This window comes from Mus musculus, chromosome 2, assembly GCF_000001635.26.
Source record: "Mus musculus strain C57BL/6J chromosome 2, GRCm38.p6 C57BL/6J".
Classification (NCBI taxonomy): domain Eukaryota; kingdom Metazoa; phylum Chordata; class Mammalia; order Rodentia; family Muridae; genus Mus; species Mus musculus.
Window position 1 is genome coordinate 77410027 of NC_000068.7, and position 25020 is coordinate 77435046.

Below are 25020 nucleotides of genomic sequence, written 5' to 3' on the forward strand. Positions count from 1 at the left end.
TATGACCAAGGAAACTCTGATGATCCCCAAGGGAACAGAAGCACAACCCAGACAAATGCCCTCTAGAATTATCAGCCTGTGAAATCCTGATGTAACAAAATGGTTGTTATTTTAGGTTACAGTTTTAGCTGGCAAGGAAGCAAATAGCTCATCAGAATAAATAGCGATGCATTAAACGTTATGCTTTAAAAGTGACATAATGAGTTGTCCTGACTGGAGGGAGGGGCCGTGCCCCTCCATGGCCCTATAACCATGGTCCATAAATGTCACTGACAGGGATAAAAAATGAACTGGAGATTTAAAGGACCTGCACAAAGTCCTAAGAAACCAGAGTCACAGGTTTTCGCAGGCTGCTACCATTTTGGATAATGTTACTACTTTGGTCCATCTTCTCAGACAGTCGGGGAGAAGGTGGTGGATAAACCTACCTTCACACAGACTCTGTGAACAGCAATGAATAAACATGACAATTAAGAACACTTGCAAAAGTGGGAAATATGTAAGAGGCAATCCTCCTCCCTGTTTGACAGCTCTCAACAGGTAATGTGAAATTACAGGAGTCTCCTGAGAAAAGACGGCAGGAAACACCAGCAGATTTTTTTTTTTTGGTACTTTTATTGAAAAGGTACATTTAAAAAAATACACAGACATTTTACCATTTACAGATTGCAGATATAGGCCCTCTAAAAGAGTTCACTCTATGTTGTTGTTTTATGATACCTCTTGCCCCTGATATCACAACATTCCAGTCTTCTTAACAACAGGTTTTTTTTTTGGGGGGGGGCTACTAGGGGGGAGGGGAAGCATGGTCACATGACCTGCGACACAGTCATTGAACAGAAAGACAGATTGTTCAATTTATAAATTATATATCTTCTGTACATTATTGCATCAGGGAGCCACAGAGTTATGTAGCATTGTTACCAATGGAAAACAGAAGTTTAAAGTGAAGACCATTATGTAGAAATACACGGATTCACTGTCTTCTTGCAGATGCACAGAAGGTGCAAAAATGTGCAATTTAGGAAGCTCTTTTTGTTTTTTTGTTTTTGTTTGTTTTTTTTTTTTTGTTTGTTTGTCTTTTTTGTATACATTTGCTTAGCAACTCAAACCAGTGAGGATGCTACAAAAATAAGTTAAAAACAAAAATAGCAAACAGGTAGTAATTATAGCTATGTTATATGGCTTTCTATTTCGTTTAAATATCTCCAAATAAAACATGAAATAAAGAAAATACATTATCTTTTGTTCTCTTAAAGAGAAAAAATTTCAAAGCTACTTTGCTTCCTAACAATTACACAGCAATGAAAAAAAAAGTTTAATTCAACGAGGGTTACGATCTAGTACTACGCAGGGTACAACAGTACTCGGGTCTAGAACAGTACACAATCCCTGTGGACACTAGTACACCAGAAAAGAAAAAAAAAAAAACCGCCATGAGCCGTGGGGAGGATGGTATCCACAATTAAGCACTTGCGATGGACTTTTGTTCCACACTAGAATATGCCCGCTTGGATTCTGGAGTTATTTACAGACATCCGAGGAAGAGCCTACTGTTCAAGTCTGTCAGGAAGAGATTCTATTTTGTTTCTAAGCCAGATCATTACGCCATGGGAACACACAAGGTCGGTTTTCTTTCTCTGATCAATATATTTCCAAGAAACTTAAGTATCTCAAATACACCAATTGGCTGGGGTAGGATGGAGAGGGCACCGGAAGAGACGCGCCCTTGAGCCTGGCCTCCTTTTGTCCCTGGAGGTGGGGCTGGGCGGTGGCCTGCACTTTGTGAGTGGGTGGGTGGGGTACTTACAGTCACACACAGGGCTTATACTGCTGAATCCTTTGGGCTTTTCTTCTACACCTTCCCACTGGCCTGGCCTGTCGCGGGCTCTGGGTGTTTAGTAAGGGGCAAAGAGGATGGAGGCGGGCGTGGCCCGGATGGGCCCGTGGCCAGGCCTCAGCAGCGCAGGAGGGATGGCTGCAGCCTGGAACAGAGAGGCGGATGGCCGAGGTGGCAGTGACAGCGCAGAGGACACGGCTGCGGCCGCCAGGGGTGAAGACAGGAACGTAGGGGCCAGAGGCTTCATCAGATCTTTCTGGAATGCAAGCTTTGCCTAAAGACGGGACGAAAACCAGAAAGGGGTGACAATACTGTTTACAGCACCACAGAGATTTTCCCTAAGAGCCAATGCATTGGATTTTCAACATCTTGACTTTAAGAAGTCATGAAATGATGGCTGTCACTGGGCTCCGGGGCTCTGTGTGTGACTTGATTTTTTGATACTTCAGCTCTTGTCTCCGGAGAGACACCTAGAAGGTTCCTGCTTAGCAACCAGAGCAACTCAAAAGCCACGTGACCCAGAGAGGCGTATGCTGCCTACGCTGGCCTTGAACTTGTCTTCGGATGCGTCCTAACATCCAACACGCTCAGTTTGGGGTTTTCACGTCTCTTAGACACACTGTATTGAGGTTAGGCAATTGAGGGATAGAACATTAGGGACCCAGGAGATGGGAACATAAAACCAATTTGTACTTCTGTACTGTCCACGTGATGAGCATTCTCTGAAAAAAAAAAAAACCCAAATTCCAGCTAAATCAGATCCTGTGCTTGACAGTGACTGTCAGTGGGCTAGAAACCTTCTCTACTTAAAGGAACCCCAGTGTGGATGCTTCCCAGGAAGAAATCAATTCTACATGTCTGTCTTTTGCAATCAGCAGGGGCTGTGCGGCAAACTGCTTAATACAGGCACCACCTGCTTGCCGCATCCACTGGTACCTTAGAAGGTAATCTAAAATCCCCTCCAGCAGGCCGAGCTCAGGTCCACCTCAGACTGAAGACCATGTTAGACCCAGCCCCAGGGACACTGTGAATCCATCCATCTGTGTAGTTATATGATACTTGTTGCTGAAGTCCCTAGGTGTTTGTGTAAGGGACTGAAAACAGGACATATTGAGAGCAGGTGGGACAGGCTGACTACCAACATGCGCAGAACGAGCAATAGGAACATGTTCATATATCCATACAAACACATACCAGAAAATGGGGAGATACTAACTCTATGGATTTTTGTCACAAAAGTAACCTCACGTTCCAAGTCTGAAACTTCCCAGAATTCCTCAGACATCATTTGTTCTTATTTTAGGCTTTCAGCTTTCTTTCTTTCTTTTTTTTTTGTTGTTGTTTTTTGTTTGTTTGTTTTGTTTTGTTTGTTTTTTTTCTTACAGAAGGTCATCTTTGACATAAGCTCTTAAAGTATATATTTTTTCATTTTAATTGTGTGTGTGTGTGAGAGAGAGAGTAGATGCCTCCAATGTTCAAGTGTCAGATCCCCTGGAGCTGCTGTAAGCTGCTTGCCCTGAGTGCTGGGAACCAAAGTTGAGTCCCCTGCAAGCTTCTAACCCTCTCTCCAGCCCCGAGACACTGTCTTTTCAAGAGGCTCCACTTTGCTGTTCTAAGGTACCCTGTAGCTGGAATTAAGCACCTCATTCTAACCTCTAATCTCTGGACCTGTTGGAGATGGCTCAGCAGGTAGAGGCACCTCCTGCCTACCCTGACATGGCTCTGTGGATACATGTGCCTGCAGCCAGGTCTCACAGACAGAATTTGATCCCCCGGACCCTCAAGATGGAAGAAGAGAACTAACTCCCCCAAGCTCTCCTCTGATCTCCACACAGGCACCACCGTGGATCAAGACCTTCTCTCCCGTGAATTCTTTAGCTTTATGGTAGAACTCTTGCTTGGGAGGTAGGAAGTTCTGCATTAGATCCCTAGCCCAGCCAATTAAATGATAAACAAACAAACAAACAAACAGAATTAATCACTTCCAGAGTCTAGTGCCCACTTGTCCCTAGAGGCTCTCCTGCTGACCACCATCCAACCCAGCCAGGGTGCCCCACAAGGCAGGGTGGGGGCAGGAGGGAACTTACAGCTAAGATGCTTGGGCTCCGCTGCAGCTTGTTGTAGGGGCTGTATTTCGGCTTCAGCGGTTTTCCTGCCACGCGGTCTTTATGCCTTCGGCTTGAAATGTGCTGAAAGAAGTATGTCGCATTAGCTGACTCTTTGTTTGTTTCCTAGACAAGGATAGCTGATTTCTCCATTCCCACCTTCTAAGGTGGGTTGGGTACCAAAACAGACAAACAAACAAACAAACAAACAAACAAACTTTCTGTTCCCCTACAGAGAGGACGTTTCCTTCTAGCCCAATGTCCCTGTCCTTGTGATGTTCTTGAGTTTTATCAGATACCCCCTGGATTGCCACAGTTACCACTAAGCCTGTCTTCTGATGCACTGCACTCCCTTGGGAACATGGTGCACATCTGTCTGTCTGTCTGTCTGTCTGTCTGTCTCTAGCACTGGGGCTGGAAGCTGAGAAGTACGAAGTGTAGGCTCAGCTACTGGGCGATGATCTCTTCAACACAGCACTTGCATGTTGCAGATTGTTGCCTATTAACTTTAACCTTGAGCACACAGAGAACCATTTATAGACGAGGAGCCATAGACAGACAGTGGTGACATAATGGCTAGGCTTGGTCTGGGCTACTTTACCTGTTTGAGTTGAATCTCTGAGTTCACGTGAACATCACAGATCTCACAATGAAACATTTTGTTCTGTAGTCCTGAGCCCTTACTGCCGTTCTGCACCTTTAATCTTGACCCAGGTCTTGGATAGGACTTAATTGGACCAGCTCCATTACGAGCCTCAACCATGGTCTTGTGTTTAGATCCTAGGAAGAGAGAAGTATATATTTAGCAGCTATTGAAGAACTCCGCGTGTGGGTGTGGGGTGGAGGTGGAGTTCAGTTGGGGGAGTGTTTGCGCAGATGTGTGAAGGCCTGCGATTGAGCTCTGGCAGTTCATTTTCTCTGCTTGGCGCGTGTATGCCTGTGAGGCCAGTACTTATAAAGTGGAGGTAGAAGGTCAGGGTTATCATCTGTGCAGCAAATCCAAAGCCAGACAGTGCTGCCCTAGGCCCTACCTAAATAAGACAAACAGAGAAATGAACGACAGGAAGCCCTTCACCTTAGTTTTCTTCCCTTCTTTCCCCTCCGCTCCTCTGTCACTTTCTCTCCCTCCCCTCCTCTCTCCTTCTCCCTTCCCTCCACTTCCTTTCTTCCTCCTACTTTTCTTTGAGGCAGGGTCTTACTATGTATCCAAGGCTGGCCTTGAACTCACCTTGCAGCCCTTGCTAGCCTCAAACTTGTGATTCTCCTGCCCGAGCCTCCTGAGTGCTAGAATTAATGGGCACACACCACCATGTCCGGCCCAGGTACGTTTTCTTTCCATTAATTTTAATATCTGAGTAATATATATTATATCACATTGGGCTACTATAGTGTATTCTGAATTTCATTACTGATGGACTTTTATGTTGTTTTCACACACACACACACACACACACACACACACACACACACACACACACATATTTTTTCTCTTATGAGTGTGTATAAGTGACCACTATACATAAATCTTTGGCTCTATCTCCAGTACTTTGTCAAAATGATTTTTGGTCAGTATTAGATGCTTTTTAATGAAATAAAGAATGAGTTAGTCTCCACACTACTCTTGCTTTGTATTTTACAGTAATTATGACCATACTTTCCTAAAATCACGGGGAGGGAGGAACAATAGATGTGATATTTTGCTGGGAAGAGTTGGGTTTAGTTATCAACATTATTTAGACGACAAAGATGGCAGCTGACCTGTGTTGTGAGCCTCCAGCTGTGACAGGGAGTTCACAGCCACCTTGCATAGTGAGCAGTAGAGTAATTTTTTGGCTTTTTCTTCTTCTGACTCAGCAACAGACCCTGGAGCGCCGTTTGTGCTCTTGGAGGGAGAAGCGATGGCTCCAAGTGGCAGGGGTGTTGTGCCAGATTTGAGGAGAAAGGAGCCTCCTTCGGAGCCTGAGGGCTGACTGGAACTGGTGGCTTTTATCTTCCCTTTGTCTTCTAAGGACGACACAGAGGTGTTAGTAAAGGCTCCTATACCATGCAGGCCAGAATGAGAAACAGGAATATGATCTGCATACCAAATAGATAATCCAACATCTGTTCTTTTAAAGTTTAGCACAGATTTTATCTTGCAGAGCTTTACTTAAACAAAAGTCCATCCCATCCCATTAGTTCCCATTAGTTTCCACAGCAGGTCACCCTAAAATCATGGTGATCTATGAAGCATGACTTTGCCTCCCATTTAATGTAGGTGACTTTTCAAAAATCCTTGAGTTGTAAGCCATACCTTAGGGAAGGCTTTACTATAACAAAATCAGCTACTCTTCAACGCGATGACAAGACAAGATGGCACCATGAGAGAGGTCATTAGCCCATGTTGGCTTCAGCTGACAACTTATGTCTTAGTTATGGCATGGGTATGATGTCAAAATTTAACTCTGATACCAAGTCAATATTTTACCTTTGGGTGTGTAGGTAGAAGGAAGGGAAGAAACATGGCTAACTGTGGTTATGATCAGTTAAGTTTGTCCATCCTGCCTTTTCAATGGGACCGCACCTTATCCAAAGCATGGCGGGGGGTGGGGGTGGGGGTGGGGGGAGCTGAGTTCTACTCTCTAGGCTCATGAATTAGTGTGAGTCTAAATAAAAAGTTTAAAGTAATCAGATCAACCACAGTCACAAAATGAATATTAGTCAGATAATTTAAAGACATCTTGACATTTTTAGTCATGCAATTACTGGAGGCTTATTATCCTGAAGAGTCCGGATAGGCTGTGAGGGGTCATAATGACTTTGGGAGAATCAGAGGCATTATTCAGTGACTCCCTTGGGAAGAAAAACTGGGGCCCTGTATATTTCTTGTAGAGCTGGCATTCTTAGAAAAATGTCCAGTGATACGTTAATTAAGAGAGGAACACTATGTGAGAATATATTTGCTAACTGTCCTAGGTAATTCAGGGCTGCACACCACTGGCTTAGAAGACTGCTGACGTGTCTGCTTCTGTGTTTATTCACAAAATTCTCCATGTGGCAAACCAAAGCTTTCGGTGCTCACTATGATTTTAAAAGCTTCATGGATCTGGGCATTCACCAGTTTCCATCCCTCCCCTGTGTTGGGGTCCATGTTAAGATGGACACATGAAGACTGAATAAGAAGCAAGAGTGTCCTAGAGAGGGTCCCATCTGAGAAGGTGAGGGCTGTATCCTTGGCTTCCATATTTTGTATTCCCTTCCAGAAAATATATTCACACTTAGGATGAGATGTAGTTTAATTAAAAAAAAAATGTCTGCAACTTTTTATAAAAGTTTTAGCAGGAAGATTGCTCCTTCTAATTGGTGAGAGTAAATCAAGACGGAGATTTATTGTTTAGATGGGGACTCCTTCATCTGCAAGCATCTCTCAGGCTGCATCTTGGAGAACTTAGACACATCCAAGCAATGCAGTGGTCTTCCTACTTGCTATTGTGCTGTAGGAGCTGCCTAGCTCTTGTGATGGAGATTTGCTACTGCATACAAGTTGCCTCCTGCTCCAACTGCTCCATTTGCTGTTTTGTATGCATTTGACCTGAAAGAGTCTGACCTTGTCGGTGGTGTACGCATGCAGGCTCCCCGAGGTTCCTAAATTGGGTTCCTTACATTACTATTCCCGTGAATCCTTATGTTACACAATAATAACATTCTATTATAACAGACTTATGGGGTAGGGACAGCTGAGAGTAATTTTTTTTCCTTATTTTTAACATAAGAAAACAACTTCATAAAGGAGTGTGATGTTCCCTATACCTGGTCTACATGCAGTATACTAATCTCTTTGCAAAAAGGGGAAGTGACTTAATATATCATCATTAATACTACAGACACATATAAAAGTCACCCTATATGTGAATTAGCTGTTGTTTTCTTCAGTGCAGTTTAGTTTTAAGGCGTTTTTCTTTTGTTTTGAATTTTTTTTTGAGAATTTCATACATGAATACAGCATTTATATCATCTCTACTCAATTTTTCTTTATTTATACACACACAGACACAGATCTCTCTATGTAATTGGTTTTTCTTAAGTGAGGATACTGTACATTGTACTCAGCAATCATCCGCTGCATGTTACACTAGTAAGATGTATAAAATAAGTCTTTTTTTCTTTCTATGATTTTTCTTTAAGAAAAAAAAAATTAAACACATTCCCATTTTAAATCTCCTTTTAAAAAATGTTAATTTATTCACTAACAAATGCAGGTTGACATCACGTTAATTGCTGACAAGGTGCTAGACTCTGAAGAGAACAGCAAGTAAACCAGGTAGAGACTTGAAAGTTACAGCGGAGCCAGGGGCACGAGACAGCCATTCAGAGGCTCTAATTTATGGTAGAAACCAGCGGGAGGCATGGGAGCATAGAGCAGAAATGATTACTTCTGCTTGGAATGAAAGGGGCATTTTTCATTAAGGAAGTGGCTTTTTGGAGTTTTGAAGGTCGGATTTAGATAAGCATAGAATGGGGGTGAAGAAGGAATAGAAAACAGACTACATAAGCAGAAACAGGAAGGCACGAGTAGGGTTAAAAAATTTCCGGGTTTCAATGGACAGAGGTCGGAGACCCCTGTGGTTGAATTGGGGAGGGGCTGGAGGAGTCTGGGGAGGAGGGAGACTGCATAGGAAGACCAGCAGTCTCAAACAACCTGGATCCCCAAGGTCTCTCAGACACAGAGCCACCAACCAGGAAGCATACACCAGCTGATATGAGGCCCCCAACACATACACAGCAGAGGACTGCTGGCCTCAGTGAGAGAAGATGAACATAACCATCCAGAGACTTGAGGCCCCAGAGAGGGGGGAGTTATGGTGGTGGGGTGGGGGAGGTGATGGGGACACCCTCTTGGAGATGGGGGATGGAGAGGGATATGATGAACATGGCAGGATGGGGATAATGAGTGGACTGTAAAAAAGGACTAAAGAATAATAAAAAATCTCCAGGTTTCAGCCTGGCTGCGGAGGACAGGACTGACCTCAGGTGTGGGGAACATTACCACAAGGGTCAATGGAGCCCAGAGGCAGAGACTCTCAAACCTATTGAATTATATCTACTGATGACCATAACTTCCCTTTTAACAACAGACCAGAGTGTATATTTAACTTTAGAGTCATGTAAGATTTAGATAAATAATTGTTCTCCATGAATAGGCTAGGGTCTTCATAGTTTGGAACACAAGGAACAATTTTGATGTTGGAAATGTATAAATGATTTCAACATATTCAGAGGATTCTGTTGCTAAATGGATATCTGCTGGTCAATATAGAAAACTCGAAAATCACTGCTGCATTTACATATTTAAACAGTGGTATTCTCTCGGGATGTGTGAACTTATGAACAGCAGGGCCTAATCTTATTGTTTTCCCTCTCAGTGGCTTGATATCACAATCTACTGTGTTGTTCCTCTTTGCTAAGTGACATTTTTAAAACCTGAGTTTTAAAAATGGATTTGAAGGTTTAATTAACGTACTGTTTACTTCTGCTTCCTTCAATAAAGATGCGTGTCATCTGGAACTTCAAGTTAATGTAAATTCCATTTTCGAGTATTCCCTTGCCTAATGTTAATTAGCAGGTCTTCTGACTGTCGTAATTGTTTCCTGTCTACGCACACACTTCTTGTAAGGTTTTATGCTTCAGGACGTTGAAGCGACTGGCCCTCTCACCACTTCGCAAAGCTCGAAACACTCAGCATCTTTGTTAGGGGACTGTCCTTCCGACCCAGCTGATGGACTGCAGGAGGAAAGGCAGGCATTCTTATTTTCTCCTCCAGAAACTTTACACAAGGAAGTTCACCTTGCACAAAATTAATGCTGTATTTTAGATGCGGTGCTTTGTGAGATGGGGGGAGGGTGGGGGACCATACTAACACAGAAAACAGAATTTCCTGGATACAGTGCTAAGAAATGGATTCTGTGGATGGAAGTCCTGCACATATATATTTCTTAATTTAAAAAAAAGTCCCCTACTTACAATGTTTGAAAACCCTACCAAATTTTTATTATTCTATTTGCAAGGGTTACTCTTGAATTTTACTGTTGTGATAATTTTTTCTAACTAGGCTTCAATGTTAATCTTTATATTAACAACATTTTCACTATTAAAATTTAGAAAATAAGTTCAGATGAAATTATAAAAATTAAAATGGCTCATGATTTCACCAAAAGATGTACATCACTTGTTTATACAACTTCTAACAAGGGAGGGATCATTATTATCTATGCTTTTATCTTTAGTCTGAGTTTCTTTTGCAATCCCTATAGGTCAGAGAGTGCATGCATTTTGCTTTAACCCACCTCTGCACTACTGTAGGTGGATACAGGCTGTTCCTACCATCCTAAAAGGCTTGTTTGAACTCCTAATCAATTAAGAACTCCTAAAGGTAACCACTATTCTTGCTTCTATAAAAGTATACTAGTAACTATTTTCAAACTTCATATACATGGGGATCACACAATATGCATGTGAGCTGTTACACAGAGACGTTTTTTCCTCACTGCTGAGTAATGTCCCACTAATGTCTCGCTACATGTGACCACACTACAGCTTATGTTTTGGATAGTGATGATCATTCGAAATGTTTTCAGCTTTACCTATTTTGAGCAATGCTATTACGGACATTCTTATGCTCTTTTGTAAACATAAGTACTAACTTATAGCCAGTAGATAGTCACAGTAGAATCCCTGTGCCACAAGATACTCATCTCCTCTACCTTTAGTAGGCGCTGAAAACAGCTTTTCAAAAATAATTGTACCAGTTTATCTTCTTCTCAGGGGAATATGAGAGTTTTCTAGGCTAGAGGGAAGAGGTGAGTGCAGGTTGCAGAAGTCTAATGCTGAAGTAGCTACAGGGCACCAGGGTGGAGACTGAGAGCTGAAAGAGTCAAAAGTGAGGACTTGCTAGAACTGATGAGGACCATCACGGCTCCCGAGAGAGCTGCTAACTCTTCCTTGTTTCTTTATAAATGGTGTCCCTGTGTTAGCATTACGGACTGGCTGTACTCCTGACACATCTGACACCATGCCACATCTGAAAACCTCACATAAAAGGACAGAAGGGGGGAATAACTGTTATTTCAGGGAGTCTCCAATTCATCTGTGAGTTCCCCGCCTTTCCACCTTCTTGGCTCCTAGGGAATGCTCCTCTCCATGAAGCATGGCTGGGCTGTCCAAATCCCCGGCCCATGACATGAACTCAGAGTATGAAATTTTCACTTCTTGACTGCGTCCTTCAACTGCATAGAAAGTCTCTCTCCCAGTTCCTTACTTTGCCTTACCTCCAGTGTTCCCCCTCCCACCCTCTACCCCCCATAATGACAAGAACCAGGAAACATTGGGTGGAGGTCTCAGTCCCTTCTGAGATTCTTCCTGTCCTAATACTTGATATCAGAGGCTTCATCACGTTGGAGTTTAGCAACTAGGTGGAGATGGATTACTGTCTGACTGTAATGGTGGTTTGTGTTTATTTCCCCACTGGCTAGTGCTATTGGGCATGGTTGCATATTTTTATTATATGCTTTCTTTTGTTAAGTGTTGTTGCTGTTGTTTTGAGACAGGTCTTCTCAGTGTAGCCCTGGCTGCTCTGGAAGTCACTATGTAGACCAAGCTGGCTTTGAATTTACATAGATCCATCTGCCTCTGCCTTCTGAGTGCTGGGATTAAAATATGCACCACCACACTTGGTTTTGGGAATTGTTTGCTTAAACAATGTATTGTTTAAACTGGATTATTACCTTTAAAAATATTTTTGACTTGTAGGAACACACACACACACACACACACACACACACACACACACACACACACACACACACACACATCTGAACGGACATCATTGTTAAACATGTATCACAACCCCTCCCCCAGGTTGAAACATGCTTCCCATCTTCTATGTGCAGTCTTATGATAATCTCAATTATGTAAAAAGAAAATAAAACCAGCCAGGGCTCAAATGCATAAGTTGCCTGCAGCTGTTCAATTAATAAAGAGCAGGCACTGGTCCCGCACAAAGGCTGTGTGAACATGGAGCCGTCACTCTTCCTGCTTCACCATTTTGCAGGATGCTAGACTGAGACTGCTCACTGTTAGGATCCTCTTCTGGAAAGTTTGACAGAGTAAGTGGACAGCATCTCTCTGTGTACGCACGGTACAGGATGCCATCCAAAGCAGCACACATGATGCTCAAAATTTTCAAGGAACAGGGAAATGAATCTTCTTGAATGCTGTCTCTTTACATGCATGGAGGATCAGAAACGCTGCCTCTTCCATGTCTCTTAGGCATCGGGATGATTTTGAGAAACAGCAGCTGGAGAAGAGGCTCAGAAAATTAGCAGTAATTGTTGTATTTTAAGGGAAGTGTATACCAATAATGGAAAGCCTACTTGTAAGGGTGTCCCTTTCTCTGTGCCAGGAAGAGAAGGACTCTAAATCTCTAGAGGCTCTTAATGCGACAGCCAGTTTCAACATTATCCTTATTTACTCTTGCTTTCCTTGGCCTCTTCCTATAACTGGCTGTTCCAAGCCTTTCTTTACTTATTTGAAGATGGCACTTAGGTCTGATTCAAAGCCATTTCTCGGACACTCTCTCTCTCCTGGCATAGCATGGATACATACAGGACATACGTGCAATGCTTTTCCCTCTCCAGTCTGTGCTTTATAACCCGGTCAGTTCCAGCCAGGAACTCAGAAGGAGAGAACATTATTTTATTTCTCTGTACTATAATAGTGACTTAGCATACGGGATAGAGAAACAAATGTTCTTGGCTCACCAAATTCTTACTTCATGATTAGTGCCCCAAACTTAATGGATATGTCAATGAAAGTATCAGATTTCATAATTAAAATTTTTCTTGAATTGTTGTTTTTAAAGTCTTGATCTGTCAAGTGTGTATGAATTACAAGCTATTATGAATTCTCCATCTCTGAGACACTGTAAAGGTTTTAAAATTATAATAGAAGGGGGTGAGAAGATACATCAGACATATATCTTCCATATTATAAGACATATATAGATACATAAATATTTACAACTTGGTGGGCCTGTAAATTGGCATAAATAACTACCCATTCATGTAAGAATCATTTAATGATCACCTACCACACACAAGTCTATCATATATAAAGAGCAAAAGGAAAAGAAAAAGGACCAAGACTTTGACTCAATGAAAACTAGGTATCTAGCTGTGGAGACAGGAAATAAGGTGTGTATGATACTGAGACTCAGCTCCACAGCCTTGGCATGCTTTGGCATGCTAAGCATTTTGGCCTTAAAGGTGAAAGGAAATTGTACGATCTTAGTAGCTGCATGAAAACCAGGCGTTCTTAACCTTCGGTGTCACATTCTTCCCCCTAAAATGCAGAAGACAGCTCTCCCTGAAGGATCTTCTTTTTAAGATCTGTCTGCGTTTTTTTTTCCCAAAAGATGAAAAATTTATCTTTAACCATCTCCCCAGGAACTTTGTCAAATAGGAAAGATTAACTGCCAGAGAAGAGACTGACGTTTGCCTCCATGCCTAGGTGGGCTTTTCACCCAGTCTTCTTCGGGCAGAGTTATTAGAGATTGCCTGGGAGATTGTGTCTGCCCAGCAGGAAGAGTCATGGTGACTGTGAACCTCTGCCCCTGAGCCTCCAGTAACACAGGGTGCCAACTGCTCTAGAGCTGAGAGAATTCTACCCCTGGCCATTGTTTCTCTTTGGAGGACCCCTCTGTTTCTCCTGAGATTCACCCACAGCCCCTCTATAGGTACTCACAGTCTCTCCTCTCCTTTCTCCTGAAGAAGACGACATTTAGAGTTTAAGTGTCAGTTCTAACTCTTTGGTTGAGTTTCATACTCCCTCCTCCCAGCATATTAAATAATTTGCATGCCCCCTTACCCCTCTTTATCTGCCATGCAATATAAAAATATTAAAAAAATATGATCATGAATTATATGATCACATATAATCTGGGAAAGAATGGGAGAAATTTGAGATTAATCACAAATTAAGTATGATTACTGAGAGGGGGAAGAGGTGACTCATGTTTTCAGATGCTCTTGCTGACTGCTGACATAGCAACAGCCACTCCTTTGTGAGTTATCCTATGCATCCTTAAGTGAGGATGAAAGCAGTGTTTTGTTCCAGGGAAGGGATCCAAAGAGGAAGACCCAAAGAAGATAACTTCCTGGATAACTAAGACCCGTTCAAATGAAGGCCTCTTTCTTACTGTTTTACTCTTCTTCCCTTTCTTCCCTGTAGAAAGCCCTCTGTAACTCTATGCTGTGTCTCCTGAGAAGTGGCTTTTGAGAGGTGAGTGGCCCAGGCCTGGATATATCAATATGATAGGAAAGTGAGCTGTGAAGGTACAGAGATCAGTCAGGAGACCGCTGTAAGGTAGCCAAGGTTAGCAGTAGAGAACTGCACAGTAGTTTTAGGGGATATCTGTGTGTAGAATCATCAAGACGTACTGATTATGTGTGAAATATCCAAAGAAAGAAGTCAGGGATCACCTCCGTGGCTCTGGCACGAAGGCTTGATAAACGATGGCAGTGCCATTTATTGAGAGGGAGGTGATCGTATGTAGCTGGATAACAAAACAGCTAAGAAAACTAGGGCTGTGTCTTGCTGCATTCTCAACTGACATTAATTTTAAGCAAGACTTAAGTGATTGGTAAATTAATCCTCAGACATGCAAAAGGCTTTTGTTTTCTTTTTAAAAAGAATTATTAATTTATGATGTATATAGCATTCTGCTTGCATGTATGTCTGCAGGCCAGAATAGGGCACCAGATCTCATTACAGGTGACTGTGAGTCCACCATGTGGTTGCTGGAAATCGAACTCAGGGCCTCTGGAAGAGCAGACAGTGCCCTTAACTTCTGAGCCATCTTTCTAGCTCCATTATTATTTTTTTTTGTTGGTATTAAGAATCCAGGAGAACATGAAGGTAAGGTGAGGGCTTCAGGAGGGAGGTAGAATGGGGAGCAACTATGGGAAACTCACTTCTCAGGACATGGGTCTTCATTACCCATAAAAACCCATGGGTGCTGTGGGTTTCTAAACCCATGCCATTTACTGCTAAGGATCAAAAGAGAAATGTTGCCCAGTCCTAACAGGAAAATCACCACAATTGGGCTATCCCAAGTCAACCCCTCGGCTGCAAAGCAGTGATTTTAATATTTAAATTTGAGGAAGCAGTATTGTTTTTACACTAAGATATTATATTTATCATTATCATTTTACCATTAAATTATCATTATATAGTCATTTGTCATTTGTTAAGGCTTGTGCCTTGCTCACTGATAGGTTAGGGACATCTCTTCAACAGAACTTCTCTAGAAAAAGAAGCAGAGGCCAGAAGAAAGACAAAGGGGACATTTAAAGAAGCCAGGGTCTGAGGGAAGGACAGTGTGCCTTGCAGGAATGGACAGAGGAGGGCAATCAGGAAAAAAAACTAAAGAACCAGATGTATTGAGGCTTTGTTCACTGAGGATTTGGAGTGAGTGTAAAAAAAAAAAGTGTTCTTCCTGGGATAACGTGATGCATAGCTGTGATAAGTTAACTGCCTTGGGCCAAGCAAGGAAGAAACCATTAACTCCATTCTGATCCTATTTGGTTTTACTCTGAGCCGCAGACTCAGGATGGATGTTTGAGACAGGAACTCTTAAGTCATGGTCACTACCACGAGTTTGCCTGTTAGCTTTTGTTAGACTTGGGACAAGAATGAATACAAGATAGCCTCTTTTCCTGTCAGTTTACCTTTAGCTTAGTTTTTAGTCAACTTAAAGCCCCAAGTTGCCCTTTTCGTTTTAGTTTAGGGACAAGCACTTTGAGAATTGCTCGCTTAAATCTTAACCTGTGAAAGTGCAGAGTCCCATTTTCCAGATTCTGTCTCTGCTCCCAGTGCCCACACTCCTCAGTGACCCAAAGGCAGACTTGTGCTTCCTGCGGTCACTGGAGGATTGCAACTTTAGGAAGTAACTTTTCCTTTCTATACTTCATATTTTACTAGAGAGGATTAGGCATTGAGGCAAGTGCTGAAGGCACGCCCAGTCATTCTTCTTCCTTCATCCAATAATACCTCAAGCAACAAGCCACCATCATTTCAGAAAAACACTAACCAGTTACTACGTAAGACTCATGGGACCAAGGTATTTCAGTTTGAGGAATTCTGAGACCATTTTCTTTGGCTTTATCTTTCTATTTTCCAAACAGTAAGAAATGAATGGGAGTCAGTCAGAGCGCCCAGTGCCCTGTGCAGTCTTGTGAGAAATGAAATTTAAAAGCCCAGAGGGCTCCACACCAGACCAGGTTTGGGTGGTGGGGGGAGGGGGTTGGGTTGGTCGGGACCCAGTGCAAACCTTTATGTATGTAAATTGATATGTGGCTATGGACTTCTTAAGCTTTTGCCTCATCTGTCTCAGCCTTATCTACACATTTGACACAGCACAGAGGGACGGAAACCACTAACTGATGACAGATATTTTAAAGTTTAAAGTAGAATTCCATTAAGATAGGTAATGGATTTGAAGGAAAAAAAATCCTCCACAAAATGCAGAGGCTGCAGCATACAAGCTGTACGATGAATAAATGAACAAGCTGATCTGCTACCTGGGATGCAGAACAATATGAAATAAGAGATGCACAGATGTTAGACTGCCATCTCTAACATCTCTTTTTTGTACTGTGCACTGTATATTGCTGGACACAAAGAGAGTGCTCTTCATTTGTAGAATAACGGGACCTGTCAGAAGGAGCAGGAAGAAAAGGCCAGTCTCGCAGAGTATGGTAGGAACGTCAGTTCATTCACCTGATTTTTTACCTATCAGCTGTTTCCCTAAAGGTTATATACAGAAAGATCATAGAAAATGCAGTGATTTGAAGGCAACATTTAAAATATTTCTCTGGGAAGATGTAACATTTTTTGGTAGTGCAATATTCATAATCAATTATTTTCATATCCTCTGATCTTAAGAAGTAGATTCATTTAAATTAAGACTATGTACAGTTTGTACATAGGGAAGCGGGTAAGCTGATTTCACCATGTCCCTCATTTGTCCAAATCCAACCCCCCCAGTCTCATCCCCAGCCCTGCTTCAGCTCCCGCTCAGCACCCTGTGTCTCCGTCTCTAGTGGATCACACATTTGACCTGGAGAGCCCCATGGCTACAACAACCAAGATCCCAGAATAATTTACTAACAGACAATACACAATCACCACACTGTTCTAAGAACCCTAAAGAACTAGGGAGGAGAACAAAAAACCAAGGTCTAAAACACCCGCCCAACACAGACAAGACCTAGAATCTTAATCTTTCCAAACCCAGATACATAGATATCAGTATAAAAACATAATCAATAACAGCAAGGACAATATGCCCAGCAACCCTACCTACTACAGGAGGCCATGGGTATGATAGAGATTCTTAAAGAGGAAATGAATAAATCCTTTACAGAAATCTATGCAAACACAAGTAGTAGACGGAAAAGAATAAAACTGTTCAAGACATGAAAATGGAAATATAATCAGTAAAGAAAACCCAAACTGAGGGAAATCTAGAAGTGAAAAATATAGGGACTTGAACAGGAACCTCAGAGGCAAGCCTCACCAACAGAATACAAGAGATGGAAGAGAAAATCCCGACACTGAAGATACTATAAAAGAAAAGGATACTTCAGTCAAAGAAAATGTTAAATTAAAAGACTTAGTATAAAACACCAAAAATCTGGGACACTATGAAAAGACTAAGTCTAAAAATAACAGGAATAGAAGGGAAGACACCTGGGTCAAAGGCATAGAAAAGTTTTCATCAAAAAAATCATAGAAAGAAATTTTCCTAACCCAAAAAAGAAAGAGATGCCTATCAACATACAAGAAGCATACAGAACATTAAATAGATGGATCCAGAAAGGAAATCCCCCTTTTCACATAAGAATAGAACAAAGAAAGAATATTAAAAGCTGCAAGGGAGAAAAACCAAGTGGCATATAATGACAGACCTATTAGAATAACACCTGACTTCTCAATGGAGATGCCAGGACGGAAGGGCCTGGACAGATGTTCTACTCTCTCTACAGACTCTAAGAGACCACAGATGCCAGCCCAGACTACTCTACCAAGCAAAACTTTCAATCATTACAGATGGAGGAAAATACAATATTACATGATAAAACCAAACTTAAGAAATACCTATCCATCAATCTAGTCCTATAGAAGGTGCTAGAAGGAAAATTCCAACCTAAAGAGGTTAAGCACACCCAAGAAAACACAGAGAATAAGTAATCCCAGACCAGTAAATCAAAAGAGGGAAGCACCATCCCCCACACCCTCCCCCACAACAAAATAATCAGCAAACACTGCTCATTGATGTGTCTTCACATCAATGGTCACAATTCCCCCGATAAATGACACAGACTAACAGAATGGAAATGAAAACCGGGTCGATCTTTCTGCTGCATTCAAGGGACACACATTAACATCAAGGCTAGATATCACCTTAGGGTAAGAGAATGGAAAAAATACTCCAAGCAAATGGTATAGCCATTTTAATATCAGACAAAATAAGACTTTAATTAGAACAGATAGGGAAGGACACTATATAGTAATCAAAGAAAAAAAAATCCATCAGGAACACATTGCAGTTCTTAACAGCATCTATGCACTAAATAGAAGTCACCCATGTTTGTAAAAGAAATAAGCTTAAATTACATATTGATCCTCACACAATGATAGTGGGAGACTTCAGTATACAACTCTTGCCAATAGACAAATCCTGCAGACAAAAACTAAACAGAGACATTGTAAACTGATGGTACAAACCAAATTGGCCTAATGGATATTTATAGAACATTTCACCCAAACACAAAAGAATACACCTTCTTTTTAGTACCTCCTGGAATTTTCTCCAAAATTGACCACATACTTGAACATGGAGCAACTCTCAATGGTTATAAGAAAATTGAAATAATACTCTGCATTGTATCTGAACAACATGGATAAAAGCTGGATTATCAACAACAGAAACAATAAAAAAAATTTACAAACTCGTGAAAACTGAAAAACTCTTTACTGAATGCAAAATGGGTTAAAACAGAAATTAAGAAAGGAATTCAAAACTTTCTAGAATGAAATGAAGATGAATACACAACAGATTCAAACTTATGAGACACAATGAAGGCAGTTTTAAGAGGCAAGTTTATAGTGTTAAGTGCCTATATAAAAAGAACAAATGAAACAAAACAGGAGAGATCTTACATTAGTAACTTATCTACATACTTGAAAGCTGTAGGAAAAAAGAAGAAAATGAGGAGGAGGAGGAAGAGGAAGGAGAAGGATAGGAAGAGGAATAATAATATAATCACACCCAAAAGGAGTAGACACCAAGAAATTAGCAATACAATAGAAACAATAACAAAAAATCAATACAATGAGTCAAGGAAATAAAGAGTTGGTTCTTTGAGAAAACTAGTAAGATTGACAAATCTTTATACAAATTAAATAAAGGCACTGTTTTCCTGTTATCCAAACTACATAAAGACCCAAACAAACAAGAGACTTAAAAAACCAATTTCCCTTATGCAGATAGATGCAAAAATTCTAAATAAAATACTTGCAAACCAAATCCAAGAGCACATCAGAAGATCATCTACCATGATCAAATAGACTTTATCCCAGAGATGGAGAGATGGTTTAAAATATGTAAACCCATAAATCAAATCTACCATATAAACGAACCAAGAGACAAAACAACATCACCATTAGATGCAGAAAAGGCCTTTGACAAATCCCAACTCTCCTTTATGATAAAAGTCTTGAAAAGATTTGGGATACAAGTGATCTACTTCAACATAATAAAGGCAGTTTACAACAACCCCATAGCCAATATCAACTTAAATGGAGAGAAACTCAAAGCAATTCCACCAAAACCAGGAGCAAGACTAGTTGTCTACTCTCTTCTTACCTATTCAATATAGTATTTTGTCTTAGCCAGAGCAGAAGGAGATCAAGGAGATATAAATTGGAAAGGAGGAAGTCAAGGTATGTTTATTTGCAGATGTGATTGTATGTATATGTGACCCTAAACAGAGAAACACACACAGCTGAGAAACACTTTCAGCCAAGTAGCTGAATACAAAAGTACTTCACAAATATCACTATCCCTCCTGTAGACAAATGACAAATGAACAGAGAAAGGAATCAGGGAAACAACACCTTTCACAATAGCCTCAAAAAATATAAAATATCTTGTGGTAACTCTAAAGTAAAAAGACTTATATGATAAAAACCTTAAGACACCAAAGAAAGAAATTGAAGAAAATATCAGAAGATGGAAAGATATTCCCTGCTCATTAATCAGTAGGATTAATGGCTATCCTACCAAAAGTGATCTATCAATTCAATGAAATTCCCATTTTAAGATTCCAACACAATTCTTCCGAGATCATGAAAAGATAATTTTCATATGGAAACATACACCACAGCAGCAGCAGCAACAGCAACAACAACAAAAAACAACAAAAACAAGAACACTTTAAAAAAAAAAACCAAGCAGGCTAATGTCTAATTCCAAATAATCAAAGAATTGCTGGAGGTATCACCATCTACAAGCTCAAATTTCATTACGGATATAGTAATGAAAACTGCATGGTATTGGCACAAAAAGACACATTAAATCAATTGAACTGAACCAAAGGCTCAGATATAAATCCATATGCCTATAGAGCCTTGATTTCTGATGAAGAGCGAAGTGCACATTGCAAAAAAAAAAAAAAAAAGGTCCTGATGAAACCGGATGCCTGTATAAAGAAAAATCCAGCTAGGTCATACTTCTCACACTGCCACAAACTCAACTCCAATGTCAAAGATCTGAACATGAAACCAGATACACTGAACCTGATAGAAGGTAAAGGGGGAACAAGCCTTGAACTCATTGGCACAGGAAAAGACTTTCCAAACAGAACACTGTTAGCACTGGCACTACAATTAATAAATGGGACATCATGAAACTGAGAAGCTTTTGTAGGGCAAATGACACCATTATTTGAATAAACTGCTGCCTATAGAATGGGGAAAGATTTTTTACCAACTTTACATTGGATACAGGGATAATGTCCAAAATATATAAAGAACTTTAAAAACTATATATCAAGAAAACAACCTAATTAAAAAAAAAAGGAGTTGCAGATCTAGACAACGAATTCTCAAAAAGAGGACACTCACATATCTGAGAAACACTTGAAGCAATGTTTAACATCGTCAGTCATCGGGAAAATGTCAATCAGAACAACTTTGAGGTTGGCTCTTACCCCTGTCAGAATGGCGAAGGTCAGTAACACAAGTGACAGCTCGTGCTGGTAGGGTGTGGGCAAGGGGACACTGATCCATGGCTGGTGGAAGTGCAAACATCTACAGCTACTATGGACATCAGTGTGGCAGTTCCTCAGGAAGACGGGTACCTCAAGATCAGCAGTACCATCCCTGGTGATGCCCAAAGGTCGCTTCATTCTACTATAGACATGTTTGCTAATCATGTTCATTGATGCCCTATTCCCAATAGCCAAAAATTGGAAATAACCTAGAAGTTCCTCAACAGAAAGATGAATAAAGAAAATATGTATACTTACACAATGGAGCATTATTGAAGCTATGCTGGAGTGTTTATGAAATCATAAAATTCTCAGGCGAATGAATGGGACTCGTAAAAAATCATCCTGAGTGAGGTAACCCAGAATCAGAAAGGCAAATATGGCATGCATTTGCTTATATGTGGATCTTAGCTATTAATGCAGTGGTAACCAAGCTACAGCCCATTTACCCACAGAGGTTATGACAGTGTGAGGGACTTTGGTGTGAGGGACAGATAGATCTCCTTAGGAAGGGAAATAGTGTACATAATTCTGGATGGATATGGGTGTTGGGACTGGAATGTCACTACCAAGTGGAGGTGGGAGGGGAGACAGAGACAAGGGAGGGAATATATAGAGAGACAGCTAAAATTAAGAACCATTTGATGGACTATGGGAATCTGATACAGTAAAATAAATATATTACATACTTCTTCCTAAAATATATGCATACATGAAGGAGATCTAAGTAAAATTGCTAAATAATGGGGGAAGACAGTGCTCCAATTGAATGTTTTGTCACTTCTAGTACTGGGAATGGGTTACAACTAAGTGAGTTGTCCAAAGGGGTCTCGTGTGGATCCCCAAACAACCCATGCTCTTGCCAAGACTTTAGGTTGCTCTCCACAACATAACAGCAAGGCCTGACTGTTGAACACAACACCTATATAACTCGTTGAACACAGAGACACTGAGCTGTCACCTACATAGGGTTATCATAACCACGTGGCAATGTCTTTAGTACAGGAAGTTATTCTGCATGCTACCAAGGGAGAAACGTAAACAACCCAGCCACAAACCCTTTATCTAGAACAGTGTCCTGCCTGTAAAGATATACTAGTGTAATGGTGGCACAAAGTTTGTGGGAGTAACTGATTACTCCCACAGTACCCAATAGCTGATTTGAGGCCCAGTCCACAAGCCCAAGACTGCCTGGCTGACCGAAAGCCTGAGTATAGATAGGCCAGGGACCTTGGGTAGAACTCAATACTATTGTTATCGAAACAAATCGGAACAACACAAAAGGTAGCAATAAAATGTCTCCTAACGATATTCTGCAATACTTATGGATCAGTGCCTTGCTCAGCCACAGTCAGAAATTACACAGGACACTCAGCCCTAAAGGGGATGTCAATATCAAATCCTCCCACCTCAGGGCTCATGGAAGCTAGCAGAAGGGGAGGTAGCAAGAGTGTCCTTTGCATATATATTATAACTTCTACTTTGGTGTTTGATGGGATTCTCGAGTGGGCTAATGAGTGGGTCTCTGGTTCTTGTGCCTTCTCGAGCGCTTTTCTTTCTGTTTGTTTTATCCAATGTCGATGTGTTAGTTTTTGTTTTATCTTATTATATTTTACTCTTATTATATTTTATTATCATCACATAGAAACCTGTTTGTTTGCTAATGAGAGGCAGAAAGCATAGATCTAGATGGGGGTGGAGGAGGAACTGGGAGGAGTAGAGGAGGGGAAACTAATCAGGATATATTATGTGAGAAAAAATCCTATTTTCAGTAAGAGAAAAAAGAATATGCATTAGTGAATGTAAGTTAGTAAAAATTTCTATATGTGGACAAGAGCTCAATAAATAAAACAAATGGGAAAAAGTATTATATGCAGAAATGTATTATATATTATATATATTCTTCAGCTTTTTCATGGAAGTTTTTTTTTCCTGTTTGCTACTGATGCTCTAATCCTTTAATTAGCAAACGCCTGCTCTCTTGTTTCATAACAGAGAGGAGAGGCTTCGCAAGGTCATCCCTGATGCTGAAGTGTCTCTCATCTGTGAGGAGAAAGGCTTATGTTTTCACTTGGTTTCTCTGCCTTTTATCTATCTTCTCTTTCCTGTAACTCCAGCTACTTACTTTCTGATGAAGTCCTGAGAGCTCCAGGTTCTAAGGTCCTTCTCTCAATATGCTCAGCCCTGGGGCTGTAGACTTCTCTTTGATGGATGGGGGTCATGTGAAATGGCGCCCTTTGCTTCCTTCCTCCCATCCCAGCCTACCCAAACCAGTGTTCTCTCAGTAGTCATCACTTCTGGATTTACTTCCCTTGGCGTTCATAGCATCACTGCTTTGGATGACTAGAAATCCTCCCACGATGATTTCTCTAGTCATTCTACAGTGGTCCACTCTAGGTCCTTCAACAGGGATTGTTGTTCTTCCTGGCCTTAGCCAAGGGATGGCATGCTTTAGGGAGGGTCACCTTACTGTCATCCTCTTCTTGGGCAGTGCATACTCTAATTAACTCTAGTGACTTCCTCTACCAGATGGACCCAGATTCCTAAATTCACAGGTTACCTCTTCTTTATGGTTCAAGACTCTTCCCTCACTTCTATGTCTAGATGTCTCAAGAATCTTCAAACTCAACACCACTGATACTCAATGGACCCAGCTACCCCACCGAGGTACCCTAACATTCCAAGGAGTCCTCTTGTCTTCATCTCAACTAAGCTGCTGTGTCAGCAAGGGCCACCATGTTCTCTCCCCATCGGACTTTCAGTATTTAGTTAGCTAAGGCTTCTGATTTTATCTTTTCAGTATCTTTCCCATCAGCATCCTCACCCTTTCCTCCAGCTCACATCCTCTAGCATCGACTGCATGCTGCAGCTCACTGCACACCGTCTTCGACGCTTTCTGAATCACTATTTAAAAAGACATCTCTACCAATTTTGCTGGTTAGGTTTCAGAATCACATCTTCTTCCCTTCTCCCCTAATGAGCTTTCGTAATCCTCTTCACAAAATTATTCTATTATCTCATAATCATTTATTTGCGCCTACAAATTGTCAAGATAGAAATTCTCGAGTCCTGGGAACATCTTAACCTATCTTTATGCAAAGTGTGCAGAAAAACATCCATGGACAATGATTCTGAATGCCTAATTCTAGACAGTGCTACAGGAGTAAAAAAATTCAAAATGTCAGTGCTTACCACTGAGTTATAATGAATGAGACATAAGAAAAACATGTATTTCTTATTGATTATGCAAAATACTTGTACACCTCTTGCCAATATCACATGTTTGTAATATTTGGGGTTCATTTTATTAGTACATTATTATTATTAACTATATGTATGTATGTGTCTATGTGTGGGTGTGTGCATGTGAGTGTACTGAAAGAAGCCAGAGGCATGGGAGCCTCTGGAGCTGGAGTTGTAGGTGGTTGTGAGCTGCCTGGCATGAATTCTGGGAACTGAACTCTGGTCCTTTAGAAGACCAGTAAGTGCTCTTAACGCCTGACTCATCTCTCCAGCCTCTGTATCTGCAACGGTTAGTGCCAGTTCAAGTTGAAGCTTTCCTCTTATCAATGGATCTGTTAGATTTATGATAGTTATAAAAACAACAAAAAATGCATTTGTGACAGGTTTGATGTTTTAATGCTTGATAAAATGAATGAATCATTATGTACTCTGTTAGCAATGCCGCACAGCATGCATATAGGTA

General features: G+C 41.0%; 1 protein-coding gene across 16 annotated transcripts in view; it reads right to left on the minus strand.

Annotated features, from left to right (window-relative positions):
- Positions 1-595: 595 nt before the first annotated feature.
- Positions 596-25020, minus strand: part of Zfp385b (zinc finger protein 385B) — a 407085-nt gene continuing 382660 nt past the window's right edge. For 9 of the 16 annotated variants that reach the window (XM_006499456.3, XM_006499455.3, XM_030251112.1 and 6 more), the window contains 4 exons: positions 5704-5949; positions 4547-4725; positions 3928-4029; positions 766-2114 (listed from right to left, as the gene is read on the minus strand). In XM_006499456.3, the coding sequence (XP_006499519.1) occupies positions 1899-2114; positions 3928-4029; positions 4547-4725; positions 5704-5949 (743 nt within the window). In that variant the 3' untranslated portion in view covers positions 766-1898. Of the gene's footprint in view, positions 2115-3927; positions 4030-4546; positions 4726-5703; positions 5950-24272; positions 24283-25020 lie in introns of those variants that run through there. The other 7 variants (NR_156435.1, NR_156434.1, NM_178723.6 and 4 more) reach the window with 2 other exon arrangements.